Source organism: Cucumis melo, chromosome 4 (assembly GCF_025177605.1).
Source record: "Cucumis melo cultivar AY chromosome 4, USDA_Cmelo_AY_1.0, whole genome shotgun sequence".
In the NCBI taxonomy this organism is placed as follows: Eukaryota; Viridiplantae; Streptophyta; class Magnoliopsida; order Cucurbitales; family Cucurbitaceae; genus Cucumis; species Cucumis melo.
The window spans coordinates 31220148-31243396 of record NC_066860.1 but is presented as its reverse complement, the minus strand read 5'-3'; the positions used below and the strand labels follow the sequence as shown (position 1 = coordinate 31243396).

The 23249-nt window shown below is 36.2% G+C and overlaps 2 protein-coding genes and 1 long non-coding RNA gene across 13 annotated transcripts; 1 reads left to right on the top strand and 2 right to left on the bottom strand.

The window, feature by feature from the left end:
• Positions 1-143: 143 nt before the first annotated feature.
• LOC103486773 (protein PHOTOPERIOD-INDEPENDENT EARLY FLOWERING 1) lies at positions 144-15569 on the bottom strand. 4 transcript variants are annotated; one of them, XM_051084048.1, is made up of 22 exons: positions 15184-15569; positions 14991-15088; positions 14254-14360; positions 13949-14029; positions 13674-13781; positions 13220-13300; positions 13034-13122; positions 12745-12881; positions 12596-12657; positions 11560-11695; positions 10847-10912; positions 10693-10766; positions 10479-10610; positions 9205-9243; positions 7912-7980; positions 7706-7768; positions 4294-7609; positions 3861-3925; positions 3620-3690; positions 2521-3298; positions 1757-2277; positions 144-885 (listed from the first exon to the last, which is right to left on the bottom strand). In XM_051084048.1, the coding sequence occupies exons 3-22, from the start codon at positions 14311-14313 to the stop codon at positions 480-482; spliced, it is 6354 nt and encodes a 2117-aa protein (XP_050940005.1). In that variant the 5' UTR covers positions 14314-14360; positions 14991-15088; positions 15184-15569; the 3' UTR covers positions 144-479. The 4 variants fall into 4 exon arrangements, with proteins under 4 accessions (XP_050940005.1, XP_016899687.2, XP_050940006.1 ...); XM_017044198.2 differs by having other exon boundaries at positions 14991-15110; positions 15184-15518; XM_051084049.1 differs by having other exon boundaries at positions 14991-15094; positions 15184-15518.
• A 323-nt stretch (positions 15570-15892) lies between these two features.
• On the top strand, positions 15893-18520 carry LOC103486776 (uncharacterized). Its single transcript, XR_537128.3, has 2 exons — positions 15893-16370; positions 18269-18520. It is a non-coding gene; the product is annotated as an uncharacterized LOC103486776 (long non-coding RNA).
• On the bottom strand, positions 18327-22598 carry LOC103486774 (protein EMSY-LIKE 1-like). 8 transcript variants are annotated; one of them, XM_051084043.1, is made up of 11 exons: positions 22433-22584; positions 22165-22208; positions 21198-21397; positions 20987-21096; positions 20761-20881; positions 20383-20610; positions 20082-20150; positions 19456-19692; positions 19308-19376; positions 19152-19215; positions 18327-18656 (listed from the first exon to the last, which is right to left on the bottom strand). In XM_051084043.1, exons 2-11 carry the CDS (start codon positions 22190-22192, stop codon positions 18598-18600), a joined length of 1185 nt encoding a protein of 394 aa, XP_050940000.1. In that variant the 5' UTR covers positions 22193-22208; positions 22433-22584; the 3' UTR covers positions 18327-18597. The 8 variants fall into 8 exon arrangements, with proteins under 8 accessions (XP_050940000.1, XP_008443066.1, XP_050940001.1 ...); XM_008444844.3 differs by having other exon boundaries at positions 18327-18653; positions 22433-22581; XM_051084044.1 differs by having other exon boundaries at positions 22165-22307; positions 22433-22556.
• Positions 22599-23249: the final 651 nt, after the last annotated feature.

Here is a 23249-nt window from a genome sequence, read left to right as displayed (position 1 = left end):
TTAAAATTTATCAAACAAAGTTTTATATAATATAATTAGTATGACCTTTCATTGCAGAGGGATCAGGAGTGGAACCCAAAATTGACGGTTGATTTATTTTATAATAGATACCCATTTTAAACTTTTTATACAATCACTAATAGTTAAAAAAAGTAATTAAAAATGCTTGAACTCATTGAAGCATGTTCAAATTCGAATTGCAAGAAATCTGATCTAATGTTGTTAGCTTTTCAAATATACGATTTAAATGATTTTAAGAATTGAAAGGCAATTGACAAAAACAAAACAAGAAGAAAAGGGAGACAAAAATTGGGTAACATCATGTTCGGTTTTTCCATCCACCAGAAACCCTGCTTCAATTCTCCAACAAGAAGACTGTGCCCAACCGTTGCGAACGAACATCCATCGATGAAATTCCCAGAAAGAAGTAGATCAGATTCATGCTGGCAATATATGGCAATTTGAAGGATGGAACTTGATCAAATTTCTTTGGGTATGTCGAGACCTGAAATCAATCCTGGGATATAATCATGAGGAATCATCTCTAGACTCCCTGGCTCTTCATGTGGGAATGGATACTCATCCATGCCAAATGGAAATGAATAATCTGTAAGAATTGGTGAACTGAGGGAATATAAGTTATGGTTATCTTCCTGGACAAGTGATGGCATCTGATGGTCAGTAATCAGGTGGTGGGAACTTTCTCCATTGTCCGGTCCCGTCTTCCTATGCTTGGATTTTGCAAATTTAGAAGAGTCAGCAACTCCAAGCTTATGCTTTCCCAGCGACTGTGATTTTGAAGCAGAGCGAGATTTGAGATCGTTTATCGGGAAAACAGAGGAAGCCCATCCGTGGAAATCTTCTTTGCAAGCTCTAGCAGCATCCCTGAGAAATTGAGAGCACAAATATTCTTCGTCAGGGATTTCAAAGACATTCACAAGCTTTGCTTTTTAGATTTTTTTAATATCAGATTTCATCGAAAACCCATCCCACCATGTCATCTCTTCATTCTTTTCAAGTCTTACTAGGGTTCAATCCATAACAGAAAAATCACGTCCAAGGTGGAGAGAGAAAATGAACCCGAGATATGCTACCTAAAAGTTATACTTGACATACTATCAATTTTTCTTTTTTAAAAAAAGGAAAATATGTGAATAATCCAGTATAAAGCTGGACTTTTCCAGTTGAAGATCAAGTTACGTGCCTATCCTAGCCAAACATGAGTTGGAGTTAACTTGAAAAAACATAGAAATGGGGGAGACATCTGCTAGGTCTCCAATCACTCAAGCTTACAAGAGGAAGGGTAGAAAGGGTAGAAAGGGGAATTCCACCTAGACAACATGGTTGTTAGGATGGCCAGTGGTCCTTGCAACACGTGGCAGCAGGAAAATGGGAATATATATCTGGGTGTTTTGTGTTAGGGTTCATCATCTTGGTCATTATGCATTTTGGGTGAACTTTGTTCATTGTGGAGAGTGCAGCCCTCTTATTTGGCTGATTCCCTTTATCTAGAAACTCTTTTGTGTAGCTGTGATTTGATATTGAATATACAGCTCTCCTCTCCACTGATATTTCTGTTGTGTGCTGCTGGAATATTTGTGTGTTTGTTTTGGTTGAGTTGTTTGCAGGGTTAACAGAAGCCTAACAACATCAACCAATCTCCGAACTCAAGGCAATACAACACCCAAGGAGGAATCAGGAGATAATGTCATAATTTCACAGTATAAGATGCTGAAAGAGTGGAAAAGGATCATACCTGAAACGCATCTCTGCAACTCTTGTCCGCTTTCGAGCGCCAGAAGATTCACATGTATCCAGGTTGACCAAGGGCAAGTAAACTGAATCAGATACTATTAAGTCAACCGAAGATGGAAATGGCACGATAAGATCATTCTCTCCCTGGAACTCAAGTGTTAACTCCAACTGATCTGTAGTGACTGATGCCCGTTCCCCATGATAGGATTGGGACTTCTTATCATCCATCCTTGTAGAACAAACATCATTAAGTGCAGCAGCTAGTAACTTGAAGTTGTGTCCTGTGTTGCCAAATTTCAATTTACCTGTTGTTTCCCTCCCAAAATACCGAGTCATGTGGTTACCAGTTGAAAAATACCTTGCACCAGAATAGAAACCATTCCAAGAAAGCGAAGAATCTAAACGGTTGCCACGTATTCTAGCCTTCCACACAGTTGAGAGCAGGGCAGTGAAGTGCTTCTGAAGTAAGTACTCTCTATCAGGCTGCTCAGCAGCTAAGTCTAACAGTACTCGAATATTTTCCTGAAATAAAAGAGAGCGGTGACTGAGAATTCTTTTATCACAACTATCAAACAGCTCAGAGCGTGCACAATTATTCTTAAGAAATTTGACACCCAACTGTAACACAAAACACTATTCCCAAGAGTAAGTCCGCTACATACTCAAATTTGATGAACCAAGAGATGAGAACAAATAAATAGCTTGCACAACTTTAACTATCAAATTGCATAGTAATTCAAAGTATTAATCAAATCATTAGCTAACCTCCGTGATTTTGAGAAGAGCTTTCCCAGAGCTAGCATTTGTCATCTTCTCACTATTTGGATTATCTGGAGCAGATATAACATACCTTTGTACGAGTTCCCTATACCTTTCACAGCAATGAACAGGATGACGGTATCTCCCTCTATAAAACCCACCAGCAGTCATACTGTATAAAGTTGAACTAATCATGCTCCAATGTGTACCATATTCATGTACCATTGCACACAGTATTGCATCCTCCTGTGGCAACCAAAAGTCAGGGGAAGGAACACAATCCCTTGACCAAATATTCCCTTTTTTAAGTTTCTCTGGTTTTATCATCAAAACTCGCTTAACTGGCATGGAAGTAATAGATATTTTCCCTCCCATTCTATTACGGCCAACTACTTTATGTTCAAGATCAACACCATTCTCCCGTGGTTTTACTTCCATAGCTTCATCATATTGCACACCTGGCACATTAGGATGATCTTGTGGGAAAGTATCCACAATATTTTTCTTCAATTTTTTAGATTTCTTCTTCAGGGACTTGCCTGACTCGCTGTCCAGACTAAGCTCAGCCCTTTTGCGTTTTTTCTGCAAGCTTGATTGGGATGATAGAGATTCAAGAACATCTTCACTACATATATCTTCATCGTCTGTAGACAAGAATTCCACTGATGCTTCTTTTTTCACTGCTTTCAGCTCGGAAGAAAGGGAGGCCTTTTTCAGAGATTTGAACTTGGCTTTCTTTGATTTCTTTTTAGCCTTTGGTTTTAGTTCACTATGTGTTGCATTCCTGCAGGGAAAATAGGAGTTGAACCGATTAAAGAACTCTCAATTTAAGAAACAAAAAAGCACAAACCATGACATACAAAATCCACATTGAAAAGGCTATTGATTCCCAGACTCTGGTCCTTGTGACTATATCTCGAAGTAAGATTTTGTTGTTCCATAGTCAATATGTTTATCAGCATGGAAAAGCATCGAGTGTATATGATAAATATTTGTAAAAAATTAAATTTACCATAACTAATAAACACGAATTTTTGTATTTAGTGATTATTTAACATGATATCAAAGCAAAAGTTTCTAATGAGAAATCAAAATATTGTTTCACCTTGTAGGATCACAATTTTCAGCCTCCTCTGCTTCTTTCCGCTTAGCTTCAAATTCCAAATCCTCCATCAACTGAATAATAAAAATTTAGAATAAAGGTCGCAAGTACATAAGAGGAAACACTACTTAAATTTTTTCTTTTGGGTTAGAAAAATAAATCGATTCATTGACATGATGAAATTATACAAAAAGATGGGGAAAAGTTATCCCCTCGTTTAGAGAGCAGAATATTTGCTTCAAACCTGATGTTGTGCCAAGATCTCAACTTGCTGTCTATATGCTTCAGTTGCAAATTCAGCATCCCAGCCTGTTGGACACAGATAGAGCATTAATCATTTTTAAAAGAAACCAAAAGTAATCATAAATGTACATGAGATATAAAGTCATTTTAAAACGTGCACTAACATGTACTCAAATATACAAAAGTTTTTACTATATGGTGGACAGGTATCTCATATTTTCTACTTAGTCTATATGTAAAATGCATATTAAATATTCTTTTCGATAAATCTTTATAACAGTGAAAAAAAGATTTGCAATTAAATGAATCACAATTATATTCTCCAAAAGGTTTCAAATGGAAGCCAAAACATGGTGACCAGAAAAAAATATTTAAGACTGAAAATATAGCAAAATTACTGTTATCATCACAAGACAACGTAACAATGCACATACTTTCATATACAAGAGGTTCCTCGTCTTCATCAATCTCAGCTTCCATCTCCTCTTTATACTTCTCAAGACGATCCAGTTCCCATTCTGTTTCTTCAAACTGGACATCAGACTCCATAGCCGCTTTATCATGTACAGGGTCCCACAGTTCCAGAAAACGTATTGCATACCGATCAATTGGTCGTAGTTGGTCATCAATGGACGAGATAGTTTGTCCAGTTGCAGCAGCTGCAGCCGCCATTTGCTTGACATCTGCCAGCATGTCAACATCATCTTCTTTGCTAGCTACAATTACAGCTCTCTCTTCATTAAGATCATTAGCTCCGTGTATTATTGCCTCATTATCTTTGTTTGATATAATCATGCCACTAATTTGATCCCCACCTTCATCAAGCTTCATTTCATCATCATTCATAAACTCATCATCTTCCATCCTCCCAATCACTTCTTCTGTAAATTCCTGATTATCCACAGCTTCTTCTTCTTCAACTTTCTTTAATGCCATATAATCAGCTTCATCTTCTACAATCTTTAAAGCAGCCTCCACATCTGCATTAGATACAGAAACCTCATTCGCATTGGTGCAATGATTTTTTTCTTTTTGCATATTTTTAATGGCAAGAGACCTGTGACCGGAGAACAACTCCATAGGATCAAGCTTCTGGAAAAATTCAGTGTTATAACTACCACTTTGAATGACAAGATTATCAAGAGCACGCTTCTGATTTGCCTTCTTTAAAATATTCTCTTCAATGGTGCTTTCACTAATCAGACGATATATATGAACTTCCCTTGTTTGTCCTATGCGGTGACAGCGATCTTGAGCTTGTTGATCCATAGCAGGGTTCCAATCGCTGTCGTAAAAGATAACAGTGTCTGCACCAACAAGATTGATACCTACACCCCCACTTCGAGTCGATAAAATGAAAAGGAAAATTTTAGGGTTGGTGTTGAATCGTTGCATTAATGTCTGTCTCTCTTCAGGCTGAGTGGATCCATCCAGACGCATGTAAGTATAACCATACAGATTGATGAAAGCCTCCAAGATATCGAGCATTTTTGTCATTTGAGTGAATATTAATGCTCGGTGACCTTCAGATTTTAGTTTCCTAAGTAGAATAGCAAGTTCCTGCAATTTGCCACAGTCAAATTGTATTAGCCTTCTGTCTGGGAAATACACTTGTCTCCGAATAATTGCAGACCTGATTGGAGTTAAAAGGGGAAACAGGAATCGAGAGCAGTTTTGCTCATAAGATGGATCCAGAAACACATCAGAACGGCTTCTACTATACCAGCACAGAGGTGCTGGGGCCCTTGCTGCTGGAATTGCAAAGGTGAAGCTTTCAACTAGGCCCATCATCATCTGGAAACGTTCCACTGGTGAAAGGACAATGTCGGAAATTTTTGAGGAATAACAATAGGATGAGGGGTCCGACTTCTCATGGCATATGTCATAAACCGGATGCCTAATTGTCACCAACGCCCTAAGGGATGTGGAATAAATTGGCTTTTTGTCACATCTCAAGGAATTCCACCATGCCATAGCTTCTGCTCGTTCCATTGCCTGCCTTACTCTTTCCTCCATAATTGCGTTTTGAATGTCTGCAAAAATACTTGATCCATGCAATCTCTTCCGATATCTAAATCCAGATCCAATTTCCTCAGATTTATTCACATTGGTAGAACCCTTAATTAAACTTGATGGAGTAGCAATAGCTCTCACTTCATCTCCCTCCCATGAAGTCATGCTAAAGTCAAGATGAGTGAATAAAAATCCTAAACCCTTAAGGTCAACTCTAGAAAACAGGCCAGGTGATAGTGCGGAACATACAGATGAACTCAACTGCATGACTATACCCGCCATATCAAAAGAACTGATAATTGGACGACCCTCAAACAAATCAGGATGATTACAAACTTTTCTAAGTTGCATGATAACATTAATCATACTAAAGAAATTGCCACTGGCAAGAGTAGCTTGTGTTTCTGAACTAGCAATATAGTCCTCATATAATTGACGTTGCCTTCGTGACAATCTACAGTTTATGACATGCTCATATTTCTTTGGTAGCTGCTTCTCTACATCTCTTTTCAGTCGACGGAGTATAAAGGGGCGCAGAACATTGTGCAGGCGATCAAGAACTTCCTTATTCACTTTTTCTTGCCCCTCTACCATTCCAGAAATTGGATTGCAAAACCAATCCTTGAATTCCTGATGAGATTGAAAAATATGGGGCATCAAAAAGTGCATCAAGGACCAGAGCTCCATCAGGTCATTTTGAAGGGGGGTACCAGTTAATAAAATTCGTCGTTTGGAATTGAAATTCAAAAGAGTTTGCCATCTTTGTGACTTCCAGTTTTTAATTAGATGAGCTTCATCTAGTATTAGATACTTCCACTTTTTGCGTTTGAAAACTTTAGAATCTTGGATAACCAACCTATAAGTGGTTATGCATACATGAAATGAGTTTGGTTTCATCCACCCTTGCCTCTTAACCTTTCGCTCTTTTGCGCTTCCAAAGTAAGTTAAAATTTTAAAAGCAGGACACCATTTGAGAAACTCAGTCTCCCAATTAAGCATGACACTTGTTGGGACCACGATAAGATGGGGACCCCATATTCCCTTTTCACAAGCAAGATGAGCAAGCAAAGCAATGGTCATGATTGTCTTCCCAAGCCCCATCTCATCAGCAAGAATCCCATTTAGTCTTTTCTCATACATTGTCACAAGCCAATCCAAGCCAATATGTTGATATTCACGCAAGGAATGCTTAAGAAGGAAAGGGAATTTTGTTCGCACTTTAGTTGTGGAGAATGTGTTCCCAGTTGGTTGTGCAGATCTTGCTGCAGCTGCAGCATCGAAAATTCTGTCCTCACTCTCCCTTTCTCCAGAATTTTCGAAGGATCCTTTCATTTCAGGAGGTGAGCTTGCAGAGTGAGATTTACTGGGGTCAATGTTATCGTCCACACAGAAATCAAGGCGCACTGGCTCAATTCCTTCATGAGATGGAGAATCCAGGCCAGGAGACTTTGAACGCACTGTAGTTGTGGAGAATGTGTTCCCAGGCGGTTGTACAGATCTTGCTGCATCAAAAGTTTCATCCTTATTCTCCCTTACTTCAAAACTTTTTAAGGATCCTTTCCCCTCTGGAGGTGAACTTGCAGAAGAATGAGATTTACCGGGCTCAATATTTTTGTCCACAGAGACATCAAGGCCCATTGGCTCAATTTCTTCATGAGATGGAGAATCCGTAAGGTCGTCTGAACTAGCAGAAGTATCTTCAGTGTCAAAATCTGAATCGTAATCGTTGTAGTGATCCTGCAGATAAGATTGAAATTACAACAGACACATGTTCCATTACCCCCCACCAGAAAGTAAAAAATGATATAAAAACAATTAAATTCAAAAACCTACCTTTCCATACCTTGCAAGCAGTTCTTCTATAGGTATTTCACTCTCATTCTGTAGCATTAAAATCTGCAGACACAAACACAAATAAAAAATAATAAAAATAAAGAACTGCTAAGAGAAGATAAGAGACAAAAGAAATGGAACCATAATAGCATCTCATTGAATGAAAAACTCTCGAATGCCTCCAGAAGACATAAGTTGCTCATTACCTCATCCTTGCCATTATTTGAATCCACTTTGTCCAGTTTCTCCTCCTCAGATAAAGTTGTTTCATCATCCTAGATAAAGATCAAGTGAAGCAAAAATTTGTATGGAGAATTAGAATTTTGCATCAATCAAGAACGATACCACATACAACCACTTGGTCCGCGTCACCAATACCTAAACATCTTGAAGCTTAAAAAAGATATCCTTCCATTCTCAAGTTTACAAGATGTTAGACCGGTGACATCGTACCACATGCAATGTCATACAAAAGCTAAAATCTATATATTAAGAACTTTTTTGAACACGGAATATAAGTATCAAAGATTTCAAATGTGGTTCCTATAAGAGTTTTAGCGATTCAGCTACCACTTTCCAAATTCCAAATGAATCCAATGTTTAGGAGCAACTTTACTAATCTGCAAATTGCCCCTTTTTATGTAAGAAATTGATAAATATATTGTTGCAACTTGACTCATCCTCATATGTCCTGAACCGTAGCTTAAACAGGTTAAATTGGTTTTTTAACTTCTTTTAATAGAAATAACCATTGCAAAAGAATGAAATATTACAAGGGTATTAATAAAAATAAAAAAAACCCTAAACCTCAAGAAGCTCCAGCTCAGAATAATGTTTCATAGATAGTGATTACAGTCTTTGAAATTAAAGCCCAAAGAGAAACATGAAACTTCGCCAAAGACTAGAGATCACTCGGGGGTTTTTTAACTCCTAAACAATAAGCACTATTATTTCTATCCCCCAAATATTCTATAGCAGATTAAAGATGGTTGAGTTCAGTTAGAACCGGACCAATATGCTTAACTGAACAAAGCCTACTAAGTGTGGGTTGGTTCAGTTCAATATGATTCATTGGTTAGTTCAACATTCACCTAATGATTCAAAGGAAATCTCGGTAGAAAAATCTCCATAACCATTACTCTGAAAGGACAAGCTTCTTAATACTTTATTTTCCAAATCACCACACTTGAACCCCATGCAAGACTAAAGTTGGCCTTTAACCAACCAAAATGAACATCAACTCTTTCCCACATAAATAAAACGAATTAATTGAAGGCTGAATAAAATCAGAAAGAACTTCAAGCAGAACTCTTATCGACGCCAAATTAATCCTTCAAGAAACGTAAGGTAAGGTTGCATGATGCAACAGAGTTTTGTGCATTTATTAGTCATAAAAGAGAGGCATCCTTTTTAAATGAAGAAACACACTAAAGATAGCATCGCAAAAGGCAAACTTCAACACCGTTAGATCAAGTTATTTGAATCCATATATATCATACCTTATCTTCTCCACCAGTAAAATCATAGTCACCATCTTCCTGCATAGAGACAACAGTGCAAAAATAATTATGCTAACCAACTTTCCATGAGCCCGTCAACACCAATACAAACCCATTCACAAGTTAGCATACACAGGGAATAGAACATATTCACATAAAATTAATAGCTAGTGCAGTATATCTTTCTCCTCTTTTTCTATAACGAATAAGCAAATATTTATCTAGTAAAAATGAAAGAATACAAGGGTTAGACAAAACAAAAAGAAATGGAAGATGCCTGAAAGTAACGCCTCTTTTCTTTCTTATTAATAACAACAATTTTTTGGTGCAAAATAAAAGAATACGAGGGCTTACAAACAAAAACAAGTTCGCAAAAAAAGTGAAGTTTAACTAGAGGAACGAGCTCCAGCTATACAAGGCCTCTAAATAAAGTAAGATAAAGGTATGAGCATAATTACAAAAAAAGCTTTGAAGCTAAGCTTTGAAACTGTAGCCCACAAAGAAATATGGAAAGAAGCTGATTAAGCTCCTTCCCTCTAGTTAGGCATGCAAAAAGTAAATGGTTTTATCAAGTTCAAAACTCTACCTTCTGCCAATCCACAATCTAAGCATCAAGGAACAATAAATTTTGATCTCAAACAGTCACTATGATTGCTGTTCAACTTCAAGAGTTTCTAGAAACTAAATGGAACTGTTGGGAAGCTGAACCGTTATATCAAAAATAGAGCAGCAGAAAAAGAAAGGCAACTATCTACATCCAAAGTTTCTTAGTTTTGAAATCACTTCCAAGATACCCTACTAACATTCCTATCAGTTTTTTAGTTTGCTCTTCTAGTTGTAGAACTAATACAAAACTATAAGTGCTAAAGTTGCTCAGATATTACATAAAAAGTTAGTAGATTAGTTATATATTAAAAAAGAGCCGTCAATGGACCAGACTAAAACTTGCTACAATTGAAGCCTGGAATTTGTACGTTTGGACCTACGATACAATAGCTGCACACTGAAGTTTTGGAAGCTCCATACTTATAGCAACCATATATTAACAACAACATGAGCATCAACCTTTTTAATCTTTTAGAAAGAGAGCTTTCAAAGAGAACATAAAAGAACCAAATGAGCCAGAACAATCAACTGACAGAAAAGAAAAAAAAAGATAAAACTTAGACTGAACCCATCATTTAAATAACAGATGCAGCATATGCACAAAAAGAAAGAATCTACTTTTATTTTCTAAAAAAGAAAAGAAAAGGTAAGAAAAACAATAGTCTTACACGTTCTTCAGTAAAATCATAAAATACATTGTCCTTGGGAAAAGCCATGGGTAGCGTGGACAAATTTTTTGTTTCACGAGTCTCTCTCTTTGTACGGTTTTCTATCTTTGATGATTCCCCATTGCTTTCATTCTGAAATGATAGAATATATATTAGCATGAATGATTTAAATTATCCTGAGTTCGAACACAAATCAGGTACACATACAACTTACACAACGACGACCGGTGAAAGTAAGTGAGCCAATTTCATGAACCTTACGTGACGTAGAACACTCATTCCCTTTTCCTGGAGCATATATCTCAACAACTCAGTCTAACGTATTTCTCAAATTAACATGGATGAGATTAGTGGTATCTTGTCCTTACCATGATCTTCTACTTCTGTCTCTTCTGCCCCGCCGGTACTTGTTTCAGGGGTAACTTCTAAATCATCTGCATCAGTTAGACATTTTTTAGCTGATAATTTCCACAAACCAGACTATTTAAGTTGGCCAGTTTTACAATGTCTACCACTCACTAACTTACATACAAGGAGGGTAAATTAATAACAACAGTGAATTAAGAAATAATGACAAGATACACTCATAGATGAAGAATCCTAAAGAAACAATCAACCAAGGGTATCAATTTATAAAGCCCTTGTGACCTTGATTACTAAAAAGGTAGGAAGGCACAGGAGTGTATGAGACTTGGTATAGACCCATATTTCGTTCTCCTCAATGAAAGAAACAATAGCATTAAATATGCAAGGGGTCCAACAAGAAATGGAAACCAGAGGAACCTCCAAAACTGTTTTTTCTCTTTGGTTCTTATCTTTTTCACTCCTTTGTATTCCAGGAACATTTGCTCTTTTACATTATAATTATATTAATGAGAGTTTTTTTCTTTTTTTGTTATATATTATAATAATAATAATCATAATAATAATAATAATAATAATAATAATAATATAAATTACCTGCCCAGGAATCTGCAAAAACAAATAAGCCCCAAACTTATTTACCCACTAATCAGAAATCAACCTGGCCTGTCAAATGCATGATTAAAAGATAAGAAAATGATAATGGTTGACCACGCACCTTTCTCTCCACTATATCTTTTAAGAAGCTCTTCAAGAGGAAGATCCACTTCATTTTGTAAAGCTTCCAATTCTTCTTGCCTTTCTTCTTTAGTTATTAAAGCTTCATCTTCATCTATGGTCTGCTCATTATCTTCCTAAAACATTTGTGACAAACCACATTACTTGTAAGGAAATTGAGATTCAAACTGCCAAATAACATAAAAGAGTCCATAGTATGTAAAGCAATAAGAAAAAAGAAAAAGGTGCCAAACAATATTGACATCAAAGATTACTATTGAGACCTCCAACAAATCTCCAAAGCAAGAATACTATAACGTACAATGAAGTATCAAGAAATATTATCTGAACAAATTGAAATTTAGCATCCAAAAACACTGAAAGGCAGGAGCTAATTATAAAAATTATGGTGGAGCTAGGAATGAATCTAGTAGTGTTAGGTCAAAAATTTTAAGAGCTAAGGAGCTAAATTATGCCCCACCAATTGGTGGTCAAGAAATCTCACATGGATTTTGAACCAAAGTAAGATAACCATCCGTGAGAGTTGCAGACATTTATCCGTTCATTATTCTAAGGACAGTCAAATCATGAAATGAGATTTCTGCTTGATGAAACACATTGGCCCTGGATCCAAATCCAACTGCCGCCACAAGGTTTAGGTTACAACATTCATATCTTTCTTCTTTGTTTTTTACTGTGAGTAACCAAAGCAAATACACCTCAAGTAATCCCATACAATAACTGTTGGGCCCTTGAGGCTTCAACATCTGGTTGTCTTAAAGAATTTTATCCCTAATAGATGATCACTACAAAGTTTGAACATACATCTCACAAGTTCTCTACTTTTTTTATCCTAATGCCTACCCCGTAACAATTGAACCTATGGTGATTCAAACAAAACTAAGAAAAGAAGGAAAGAGGGAAGAAGCAAACCACCAAACTTTATGTGTCAATTAAAAATAGTGGCATCTGACAACAACGCTCAACTAAGTTACTATTAAATATTAATGCAGTAGAGAAAGGAAAAATGGACTTACAGATTCATCTTCAGAGTGTACATCGAATTCTTCATCGAACTCCACAGAATCTGACTCGTGTTCTGTGAAATATGTTCTCAATTATTTCAACTTAAAAACTATACCATTTTTAAAAGGAATCGCATAGAATATTACAATTTTCAGCATACCAACATTTAACTCTGTAGGTTCAACAGCCTTGCTTTCGTCAATCTCTTGGACATGAAAATTGTGTGGCTCATTTGTAGAATTCACCTGCGATGGTTTATAAGTTTCCACAAGATTTTCTGCCAGCATTGTCGAGTACCTAAAGTTACAACATGATATTTCATCTCATTAGGCTGTAATGTACAGGGTTAAGGATTAAGAAGATATTGTACATAATGCATTAAAAATCATCCCCTCCCCCCCCCCCCCAACATCAAAGGCCAAGCCTATCAGTCAAATCAAATCAGACACCTTTCTGTTTGCCCTAGAAGAAACTCAAGATGTTTGTCAAGAGCCTTTTTCTTTTTCTCGTCAAGCTCAATTTGATGTTTGTAAAGCACCTGAAATTAGAACTTAATCATTTCAAGTTTTGAAGAAAATCAAAACTTATCATCTCATCCAAAAGAAACCAAAATAGTATTGTGTCAATGAACTTGCCAGCTTTTCTATTTTCATCCAGAACTTCTTTACATCCTTTGAAATATTGAGAGCAAGTTTTCTCAATCGTTGCTCCTCCTCCTGTGCAAAATGGAAAACAGTACATTCATAATTATGATCCTATGAATAACATTAACACCAGGGACTGTTTAAAAGTAGTGATCAAACATAATTTTCTGTGTTTAGAAATAAAAAGCAGATAATTCTTAGTAAAGAAAACTTGTCTGGATATAGGTCGGCGGTCACAATGGACAAAAATAACAAATAATTTTAAATAATTATCCAATTTCAAAAGTAATACAAAATGTTTTCAAAATATTGGAAAACGGCTTTTAAAAAATAAAATTAAGAGATACATCCAAGCAACTTCTAGATTTTTTAGTTCATTCCCAAGGCCATTGTTGTTTTGTTTGAAAACCAACAAGAATATTTCTAATTAGAGGTTATTTTGAACCTTCAACTTCCTTTCTTCCCTTGTTGCTTGATCTACCATGCCTTTGCTAGCTCTTAGAGCAACCCTTTTTGCCTGAGCTAATTTCCATTTCCGCTCAGACTCAAAGTCCTGCAAATAATCAATTTACTTGTATGAATGAAATCCAAAAGATCCAACTTTGAATCACCAGACATCCTTATATAGAAAATTCGAAAGTGATGGAGTGAAATGCATGTAATTTAAATCATTCAAACCAAAAAGGAGCTCAATTTTAAATTGTCGGCTTAGTCATTCACCTTTGATAGCCAAACCATTTCTTCTAAAACATGATCCCAATGTGTTTTAGGTCGACTGGGTTCTCTTGAAGCTTCAAGTGCCTGAAATACCAAATAACCATCATGACATCATGAGTAGACAAAAAAATCGCAAGAATTGTTTAAGATTCTTGGAGAACTCCCAATGTGTGTAAGCATGAATATCCATGTTAGCATGTGAAAAAGGTAGTTAGATAGATCGATGGATGGATTGAACGAAAAACATGCAAACCAAGCAGCTTCTATAAGTAATCTCAAATTCTCTGTTCCCCAGAGAGGTATAATACCTTTTGGCGCTTAGCTCTTGACTCATGATCAAGTTTAGACCTGGGACCTTTAGATGTCATGGCTTCTTCTGTATTTTATAATACGCTGCCTACACAATTAAAGAACCCTGCAATTTACATGACACTCATGTGAATATCAATTCAAAATTGGCTGAAATTATTTATTTTAGCTAAACAGATGAAAATATTTAGCTTCGATTGCTTAGCAAAATAATCCGTCCAATCAATAAAAACTTCAGAACATTAAACAGATATATACACATTTCAATAATTTTTTCTTGAAGAAAAGAAAATCTCAAGGCTGAACAATGCATTGGTTATAATTCCACCCATTAAGGCAGCTTCCAAAATCACATGGGATGAATCTTAAATATTGCTTTGAACCTCGGGCTCAACATTGTCAACTCATCAATTCTTCTCGTGCATTTTAATGAGAAGTGGCGCAGGCTCTGATATCACTCCAAGTATAGATGACTAAAAAACTCAGCATGTTTCAAATAGGGAAGCAACCAAAACAGTTCCAAACCTAACGATTTTCTCTGCACCTCTCTATCCGCCATAGTGGATAACTATAAAACTACAAGTACGTTTCTTTTTAAAACCCACTTCATATTGTCCCAAAAGATTAAAAAAAAAAAAAAGAACAGCGAAACTACTTTTTTCAGCTCAAATTAAAGAATCTTTTTTTTTTTTCCTCCACGTTCAAACCAAAAAGAAAAAGTACCAGAATTGCTTACGTTCATTTCTTTAGCTCGACTCCGACTATTTCTTTGCAACCAAACAAAGCTCCAATCACGTGAAAACCAAAACAAAAACTCTACCATGTCGCTAGAACCTGCTTCTTCACAAAGAAAGTCCTAAATGTCTGAAATTAGAAACGAAAATGAGATACAAAGAACAAGAAAATGCAAGTTCGTGACGAAGTAGGACCTAAAGCGGTCGTTTTCGAGGGGAAGTGTAGGGTTGTAGAAGAAGGGAATCAGCGTAACGAAGATCCGAGGAACGTGACTTCAAGATCCAAGTGAGTGAGCTGTCTGTCTCCGAAGTCCAGAGGATCTTCCTTGTTCGGCGACTCCAGTTAAATCGTCTCCGCCGGCGGCGACGGTGGTAGTTATGGATAAAACCCTCGATCTACGGTCAGTGATCTAACGAAGTATAATCCGACGGCAGGAAAGTGAGAGGAAGAGGTGATGAGAGATTGAATTCGGAATTCTGAAAATAAATTGTTTTCTTCTCTACATAACCCATTAATTTTTAACCCCAAAATAAATTAATAATAAAAAATACCGACCTACGCTTTTACACATACCATTTTCTTTCTAAAAAGGAAATATACATCTAGAAATTATATATAGAAATATGATTCTTTTTTTTCTGCGTCTATTTTGATCCCTAAAAGTTTTGTATGTCGAGCTAATAGTGCAAATAAAGACGTTATGCTAAAATAAAATATGTTTGTTTTGTGGAATAGCCTTTGGTCTCATAAGCAACTTAAGAATTATAAATTAATACTTATGAAAGAGTTTAATTAATTAATACAATTCATAGAGTTCAATGTCCTAATTGATACGACTTTTAACTTAGGGATATAAGCAAAATATATTTTAAGAAGGGGAAGGAATTAACTTTACCTTCATAAATCATAAATTTCAAAATTAAAAACGACATGTCGACCAACCCTCAAGGATCGGTTCCAAATAAAAACATCGGCATTTTCTTCCCCAATCTTAGCGTCAGCTGGACTTCAATGTCCATCTCCTCTCTCTCTCTCTCCTCTCTCTGACATCGATTAACCTTTCATCCTGATTTTCTGTTTAATTAGGACGATGGGAATTGAATCAAGTAACGCACAATTTCAGTTTCCAACCGTGTTTTTTCGCCTTCGGTCTTCAAGCGTTTTCATGGCGTCGCTCCATCGGTTACCATCAATCGCTTTGCTACCGACCCATTTTCCAGCTGCCGCGATCCACACGAGAGGCGTGGCGGCAAGATCATCCGGCTAGCTTCTCATTGGTCGCTCTGATTTTCAACCACGATTAGACGATGACTCTTCGCAGAAGTTTCTCCTGAAACAATTTTGCGCCACTCGCATTTTTGTTTGGTAGATTCGTTTGCAGGTTTGTTTCACCTTTTCCGCATCTATTATTCTGTGGGTATTTCTTTGTTTAGCAATTTCGATTTTCCCCTTTCAACTGGACTTTAGTGGTGTTTGACTTGATGGGGTTAGCTCGAAGTGGTATCTCCTGTGTTTTCTATGCATTTTTGTTGCGTTTTCTAGTGACAGCTCCGATCGGCGGTAATCGTTTTCTTTTGGTACTCTAGCTTTTGGATTTTGATGGTTTCTGTTTTGACATGAACTTGATTTCTTTGAGTTTATTTGAATTGACTGAGATCATGTTCAATCTGTCGAAACTTTCTAATCCATGCATTTGGGGGGAAAGATGGAGGTGCTTGAAAATCGATTGTTGGCTGTAGACATGTATTCATTTTTTTTGGTCGAAGTTGACCATCTATCACCTTTTCTTTTAGATTGGTTGAAAGATAACGAAGTAGAACAATATATGCAGCTCTTTTGTTATAATTACAATTCTCTAAGTATTGCCGTCTACTGACTTCGTAGTTGATGACTGCAAGATTAGCCACATCTTCCATATTTTCCTTAGATAATAGTGATTCTTTTGGGAAAATTTCCACATTGGAGTGTGATACTTGTTCATCACATTAATGGAAAACTAAACGACCGAAATGGTAATGGAGGGGTCCTTAAGTGAAGGTGGAGGAGGGTTTCTTTCTGTTGGTATATTAATACACAATGTTTCTTATCTCTGTTTTATGAAACACTCGAGGCTTAGTTGATTAGAGTTGGGAATGTCACCCCATCTTTGATAACAATAGAGGTATAATTTTCTAAGGATCTGAATTATTTTATAGTGTTATCTGATGGTTTCAACCCTATGGGTTGCAATTGAGTTCTTCGTGTAGGTCTAGTCATACCGAGATTTTTTATCCATTAAAGGAATCCACTGAAGAGTTGTTCAGAAGGTGTTCTCCTTCGATGGTAGGGACAACCTTTCTTGGTATGTACATTTCGACTGGAAATTAGGTCTTTGTTGTGTTTGGATTGTCGGAGTAAAGTTCCGTTAGCTTGTGTTTTTCATCTTCTCTTGCCAAAGTTGAAGTTAGAAGACTGCTAAAGACAACTATATAATGCTTAATTTTGAGCTTTATCAGGCAGCTGGTTAGGAGCTGTTTTTCCTATGCCAGTTTTCTATTTCTAAGGACAAAAACTGATGAACGCATATCTGGTCCACTAGTTTCTAAAGCTGTATTCTCTTCTCCTGTTCCTTTAGTCTTTACTCTGTGAACCTCTCACAAATGGCTTCATTTTTTACAAGAATTGAAACTGTTCTTCCCACATGAAGCATGAGCACCTGCAAGTAGTTGCAAATAGGCAAATCACCTCCATAATAGTTGATAGTAGTTTGATTGTTTTGAAAACGATCTCTTAAATATGTTCACAATTCTATCTGCCAAAACCTGATCCTGATATTGTTGTTGCTCACTTGAATTCCCATTTTAGCTCATTTAACAGTAACAAGTACAACAATTCCAGTTTATTGATATTGCGTAAATATGTATTTATGTCAAAGGGATAAGTAGCTATTCTCCCATTCAGTCGATTTAGGGGAGGGAGGATACTATTAACCAATTAGCAGCTGATTGACGTAATATAAGAGATGTCATGATCTGAATCCTCAATATGCTGGCAGGTTATTTCTTAACTTATTTGCCTGCAATTCTAAATCATCAGATGTGTTTTCTGAGTTATACACTATTCTTGTTTGATTTGCTTTACATAACATATATCAACCAAACCTCTTGGAAACAGGATGTTCTTAATTTGAATTTGATCTAGAAAACATGCCAACCCATTGTTTTTCGAGTTCTTTCCCTTATCCCATTCCTTTACCAACATTAAATTATTTTACTGATTTATTTTTACTTTGGCTTGCAGTTTAAACGTGCAACACTGATGGTGAAAGAGGACTGAGAAGAATTCAGAGCAATGTATCTGGAGATGAAGTTAAGCCATAATGCCAATTATAAGCTACAGATTGCTAAATTTTCACAACGTTGTTTACTATCCCTTCTAGTGCCACAGATATTTATAAGAAAAGGCAATCCCTCCCCCTCTCTGGAAGAGAACCATAAAAGAAGAAAAAACAAAAGAATTTAATCCACTACCATAGAATAATTTTTGATACAACTTGATAATGGTAGACATTTCCATATTCAGATTTGGCACTGGCACTGGCACTTGCACTTGCACTGGCACTTGGTAGCTCAAGTATTGTTGTTTTTGTCAACTAATTGGTCATTCACATTCGGCTGCGCCCCTTCTGCTATGCATTAAAAGAAGATAGTTAGATACAAAAATCCACTTCGCTAGTTCAACAATTGATAAACGAATCCCAACACTATATTGTCAAATTTAAAGAAATCACCCCTTTTACAGATTCGATACAATAATGCACATAAAAGAACAGATAAAAGTGAAATGAATTTGCTTCAGTTCCTGCCGTGCTTTCTTTGGAAGCTAATTTCATGAAATCAACTGCCGTGCTTAGAATCCAAGTTTCGTTTATCTCTATTCATTGTCACCATTACATGTAAAATTTGAAATCAATACATGAAAAAAGAGAGAAATTCCAGCTTTAATTCTGTGGAGGAGGAGGAAATGTACACGGGCATTAACAAATTTTTAACATGCTAACCAAAACCCATTCCAGGTTTTTCATACAAACACTTTTAGGTGATTATTTCTACCAAAAGAGGAAGATATGAGATATACAACAGAATGAAGAGATGCTACTATCAAGTACACATATATTCATTACCACTTTCACCATCAGATGCATAAGTTAGTCTAGAAATTGCGTCCACAAGTGCCTGCTCGTGATCCTGCACGTTGAATATGAAACGGGATTTACCTTGTAATGGAAAGGATGGAAGAGAGAAAAATGGAATTGGAATAACATTGATATGGACCATACTTTAAGCATTTTCTTTGCCTTTTCGAGCTCCGCAGGGTCAGGATTACTTGTATTGAAAACTTTCTCTACCTGTTGTTGAAAATCACCAAATGGATATTATCGCTGTTTGAATTTTTATCCAATCTGTTTCCAATATATATAAACTTACCTCCTGTACCAATGCCTCTGTATTAAGTAATTCTATATCATCCAGCACTTTTTTTCCAACACCATTCTGTGATGGAGAAACTTCCTTTCTGGACTGGCTCTTTGAGTGCCCTCTCCCTCTACCACCACCACCACCCAAGCTTTGTGATCTTCTATAGACACGGCTTTGCCCTCCATGCCCTCCTCGGTGAGTCATTCCTGGATCCTCGTTATCCCATCGAATATCCTCAGGCGGGATCTGCAGGTACCAGGTAGCAGAAAATCAGTCACTGCACAAGATTGGACTTTACAACCCAACCACACCAAAAATTAACATATTCCATCAAGCAAGCTTTGTCCAATCACCGTAACATCCTCAGCATAACATATTTCTTGAAAATCAGCAAATAATTTTGGGAAGAAGAGAATTCTAATACTCTTCTCTAAAGAACTACATAAAACAGCATTTATTTTCTAAAGAATGTACTCAATCTCGTTTACTCTTGTGCATTTTCCTAAAAGTAGTCAATATCATATTCCGTAATTCACTCTTTGGAACTTAAAAACCACAGTTCGAAACAGATGAGATCTCATAAGGGATGCAGAAAATACTTTGACACAAAAAAAGAAAGCAAAGCTAAAGCATACCTCTTTAATATCAACCCATTCCCACGTCTCTCGTGCTGTATTTATATCATAAACCAAAGCATGCTGGCCCTGAAAAAACATTACCGTATGAAGCAAAGAAAATAACCAACAGTCAGCACACAATCAGCCGCTGCTACCATAGGCATTTATGCATTTGCAAACTAAGCGGATAATTATCAAATACAAGATGAGGCGAAGTAATAATGTGAATTTGAAACATCCAAACATATATGTTAAAAAAAAACAAATAAAAATAAGTTCAAAACAACACTTGAAGCAATTTTTTGAAACTCAGATGTACCTTAACAGGATCATAATCTTTTATAACAGCCTCATAGAAGCTGTTGTCCTCAGGCCACCTGGTCCACACTTTCCTTCCAATTAAAGTGTCATATGGTGGAGCTTCAGCAGATTCATTTGCCAGAAGGGTACCAGAAGAACCATGATTATTTAACTGTCTGCTTCCAGCAGGAACGGAAGAAGAGTACTGCATCGGTTTCATAGATGAAAAACTAGGCAGTGGCGCATTCTAATAAGAAAAAATGAAAAGAGAGATAAAATAAGCAGAAAATTGGGGGCAACCACATCTTATTTATGTGTTGCTGCAAAAAAGGGGGAAAGCCCTGTGATGCAACAAAAAACATGGTTTAGGATCCAGAATCAACATACGAAAGCTTACCAGTTGACTTGTTTTCTGCTTCTTACGCGATGCTGAAACAGTTGGACTGGGTACAACATCATGAATTGGCTGGGCCGAACTGCGTCTTGCATTTAGGTGCCCACCTGCCTGTCTCCACTCCCTTGTACCATCTCAAAACATAACACAAATAAATTCCAAATGGAAATACATACATCTCCCAAATGGATTAATTCTAAAAATTCAATTGCTTTGGGGGCATTCTAACCTAATCTCACGGATGATATCATCAGAATTAACCCTGGCAAGCAACTCTCTGTGTTCATCATCTGATACTCTCAATTCTTTCCTAAGCTCTGTTATCAAGCTTTCCTTGTCCTGCCAAACATTGAGTATAAACCTCAGTGAATGCAAACTTAAAATAAATAGTAGATGTAAATAAAATATATATTAGCAGAACTTGAGAAAGACGGACACACCCAGGTAATGGCATCTGCTTGGGCTTTAAATGCACGCAATACTGAGCAGTAAGCTTCTTGTTCAAGATGATGAATCTGGGCCTCCATGTCATGCACTCTAGAGTATGGGAAAGAACTCAAAGCAGGCATTCCCTTTCCAGAAACACGACCCCCTCTAGAAACTCTGTTATGACGTGATGGTGGAAGATCATCATCAGTACCTGCAGTTATTTCATATGCAGGATACATGATTTTAAAGGATATTACACCTAGAATAACTCATGATTTCCCCGTTAACATGGTGATATTCTGGTACCATCCTCCGGGTTCCTATAAACTGGCTATAACAACAAAATCCCTATCTATCCTGTATGCTTTGTGCTAGGAACAATTCAACAGGATATCAAGGGAACTCATAATCCAGAAAGGCCTTAATCTCCACAGTCCTAAATTGAATAACTCCTCTGCTTGAGGGTTTTACTTTTCGTTTTTGTTCAGGTTCATACCTGCCTCATTATATCCTTGAGAAAACGGAACCAAAGAGAAAATTCCTTAGCTTGCCAATCAAGCAACAAAGGTCACCCACCGTGATCGAGAACAATAGTCTAAAATCTCCCTTCTTCTCGCACGGAAATTTTCACGAAAAATTACAAAAATTAAAACCTAAATAACGGAAAAGATAAACCCAGTACTCGGAAAAACAAAGGAAAAAAACTCAATTAAACCTTCATTCCATAAACGACCCATGTGACGAAACCCCAATTTCCGTTGATACACCAAAAAGAAAAAAAAAAGAAACTGAAAACCTATTTCGAAGCCCTCGTCGAAGTAACCACCAAATCAATCACTTCTAGTCAAGAGAACAATCAAAGAACACCCAATTGCACATATAAAAAGCCCAACACGCTCAAAGAAGAAAAAGGCCCCAAATTGCAATCGAAAGAAGTACACATTCCCAAAGAACAAAATCCAAATCATTCCAACTTACCGCTACTGTCGGAGGCTTCATAGTTCATGATCAATGACAAGAACCTGAAAGAATGGAAATAAAGGAGCGCGGAAAGAGTTTGAAAGAGATTTATGGAGGAAGAAGAAGGTGAGAAGTGGATTAAACGCGAGAAAAGGCGGGATCTTGAACAATGGGTGAATGGATTGAAAGGGGGAAGTAAAAGAGTAAAAAATCAAAAAAGTGGGAAAATGGGTAAAGCAAGAAATCAATCAAAAGAGAGAGATTTGAGGAAGAACTGAATGCTCACTGATTATGTGCAGAAGAGAGGTGTGTTGTTGTTGTTGTTGTTGTTCTTTGTTCGTCCCCAATGAATATGAAAACCGCAGCTGCAAAAATAACGCTAAACGCCCAACAGCTCAGAATAATCCCCAACACTACAACGAGAAAAACAAATGTATTATGTAAAATACAAAAATATCATTTAAACTTTTTTTGTTATATATATATATATATATATATATATGGATCTTTTACTATTTAGAAATTTTCATTTCTTATATTTTAATTTTTTTCTAAAGCTTAGGTACATATTTTTTTCTAATAACTTCGAAGTTAAAGAAATATCCAAAAAAAATATATTTAATGTTTTGATATATTTAGTTTCTATTTTCTTTATATATTTTTAAATGTTAGATTTTTCTCCTTCATTGCTAACCATTTCAATTTTTCTTTGTTGTTGCTTGTTAAGTTATATTTATTAAAAATAAAAATGTAAATAATTTTGTTTCCGGTTTGAAAAACAAAATACATCTATTTTAAAATTATTTTTTACATTTCCAGGCTTCCTTCCTAATTTTAAAAATAAATTTATGTTTGAAAAACAAAAAAGTAGATAAGATATTGAACACTTATTTCGTAAAAAACAATTTTAAAAAAACAAAAAATATAAAATAAATTAATTACCAAATATGTCATAACTTTTAAGCTTTACATTCAATTTCGATGTAGTTCATAAATTTTAAAAAATTATAATTTTACATATAATCGATAAATAAAATTTCATAACTTAAAAAACTAAAATGTAACATAGTAAAATCTACGAATTTAATTAAATTTAAAGTTAA

Coding starts and splice junctions, on each gene's coding strand:
- LOC103486773 (XM_051084048.1), bottom strand. CDS start 14,313: ATGACATCTAAAGGTCCCAGGTCTAAACTTGATCATGAGTCAAGAGCT. Junction 13,782..13,948: donor AAATGGTTTGGCTATCAAAG/GTGAATGACTAA, acceptor GATTATTTGCAG/GACTTTGAGTCTGAGCGGAA. Junction 11,696..12,595: donor TACACTCTGAAGATGAATCT/GTAAGTCCATTT, acceptor CAAATGTTTTAG/GAAGATAATGAGCAGACCAT.
- LOC103486774 (XM_051084043.1), bottom strand. CDS start 22,192: ATGAACTATGAAGCCTCCGACAGTAGCG. Junction 19,693..20,081: donor AATGGGTTGATATTAAAGAG/GTATGCTTTAGC, acceptor TGGTACCTGCAG/ATCCCGCCTGAGGATATTCG. Junction 19,377..19,455: donor CAGAGGCATTGGTACAGGAG/GTAAGTTTATAT, acceptor TTTCAACAACAG/GTAGAGAAAGTTTTCAATAC.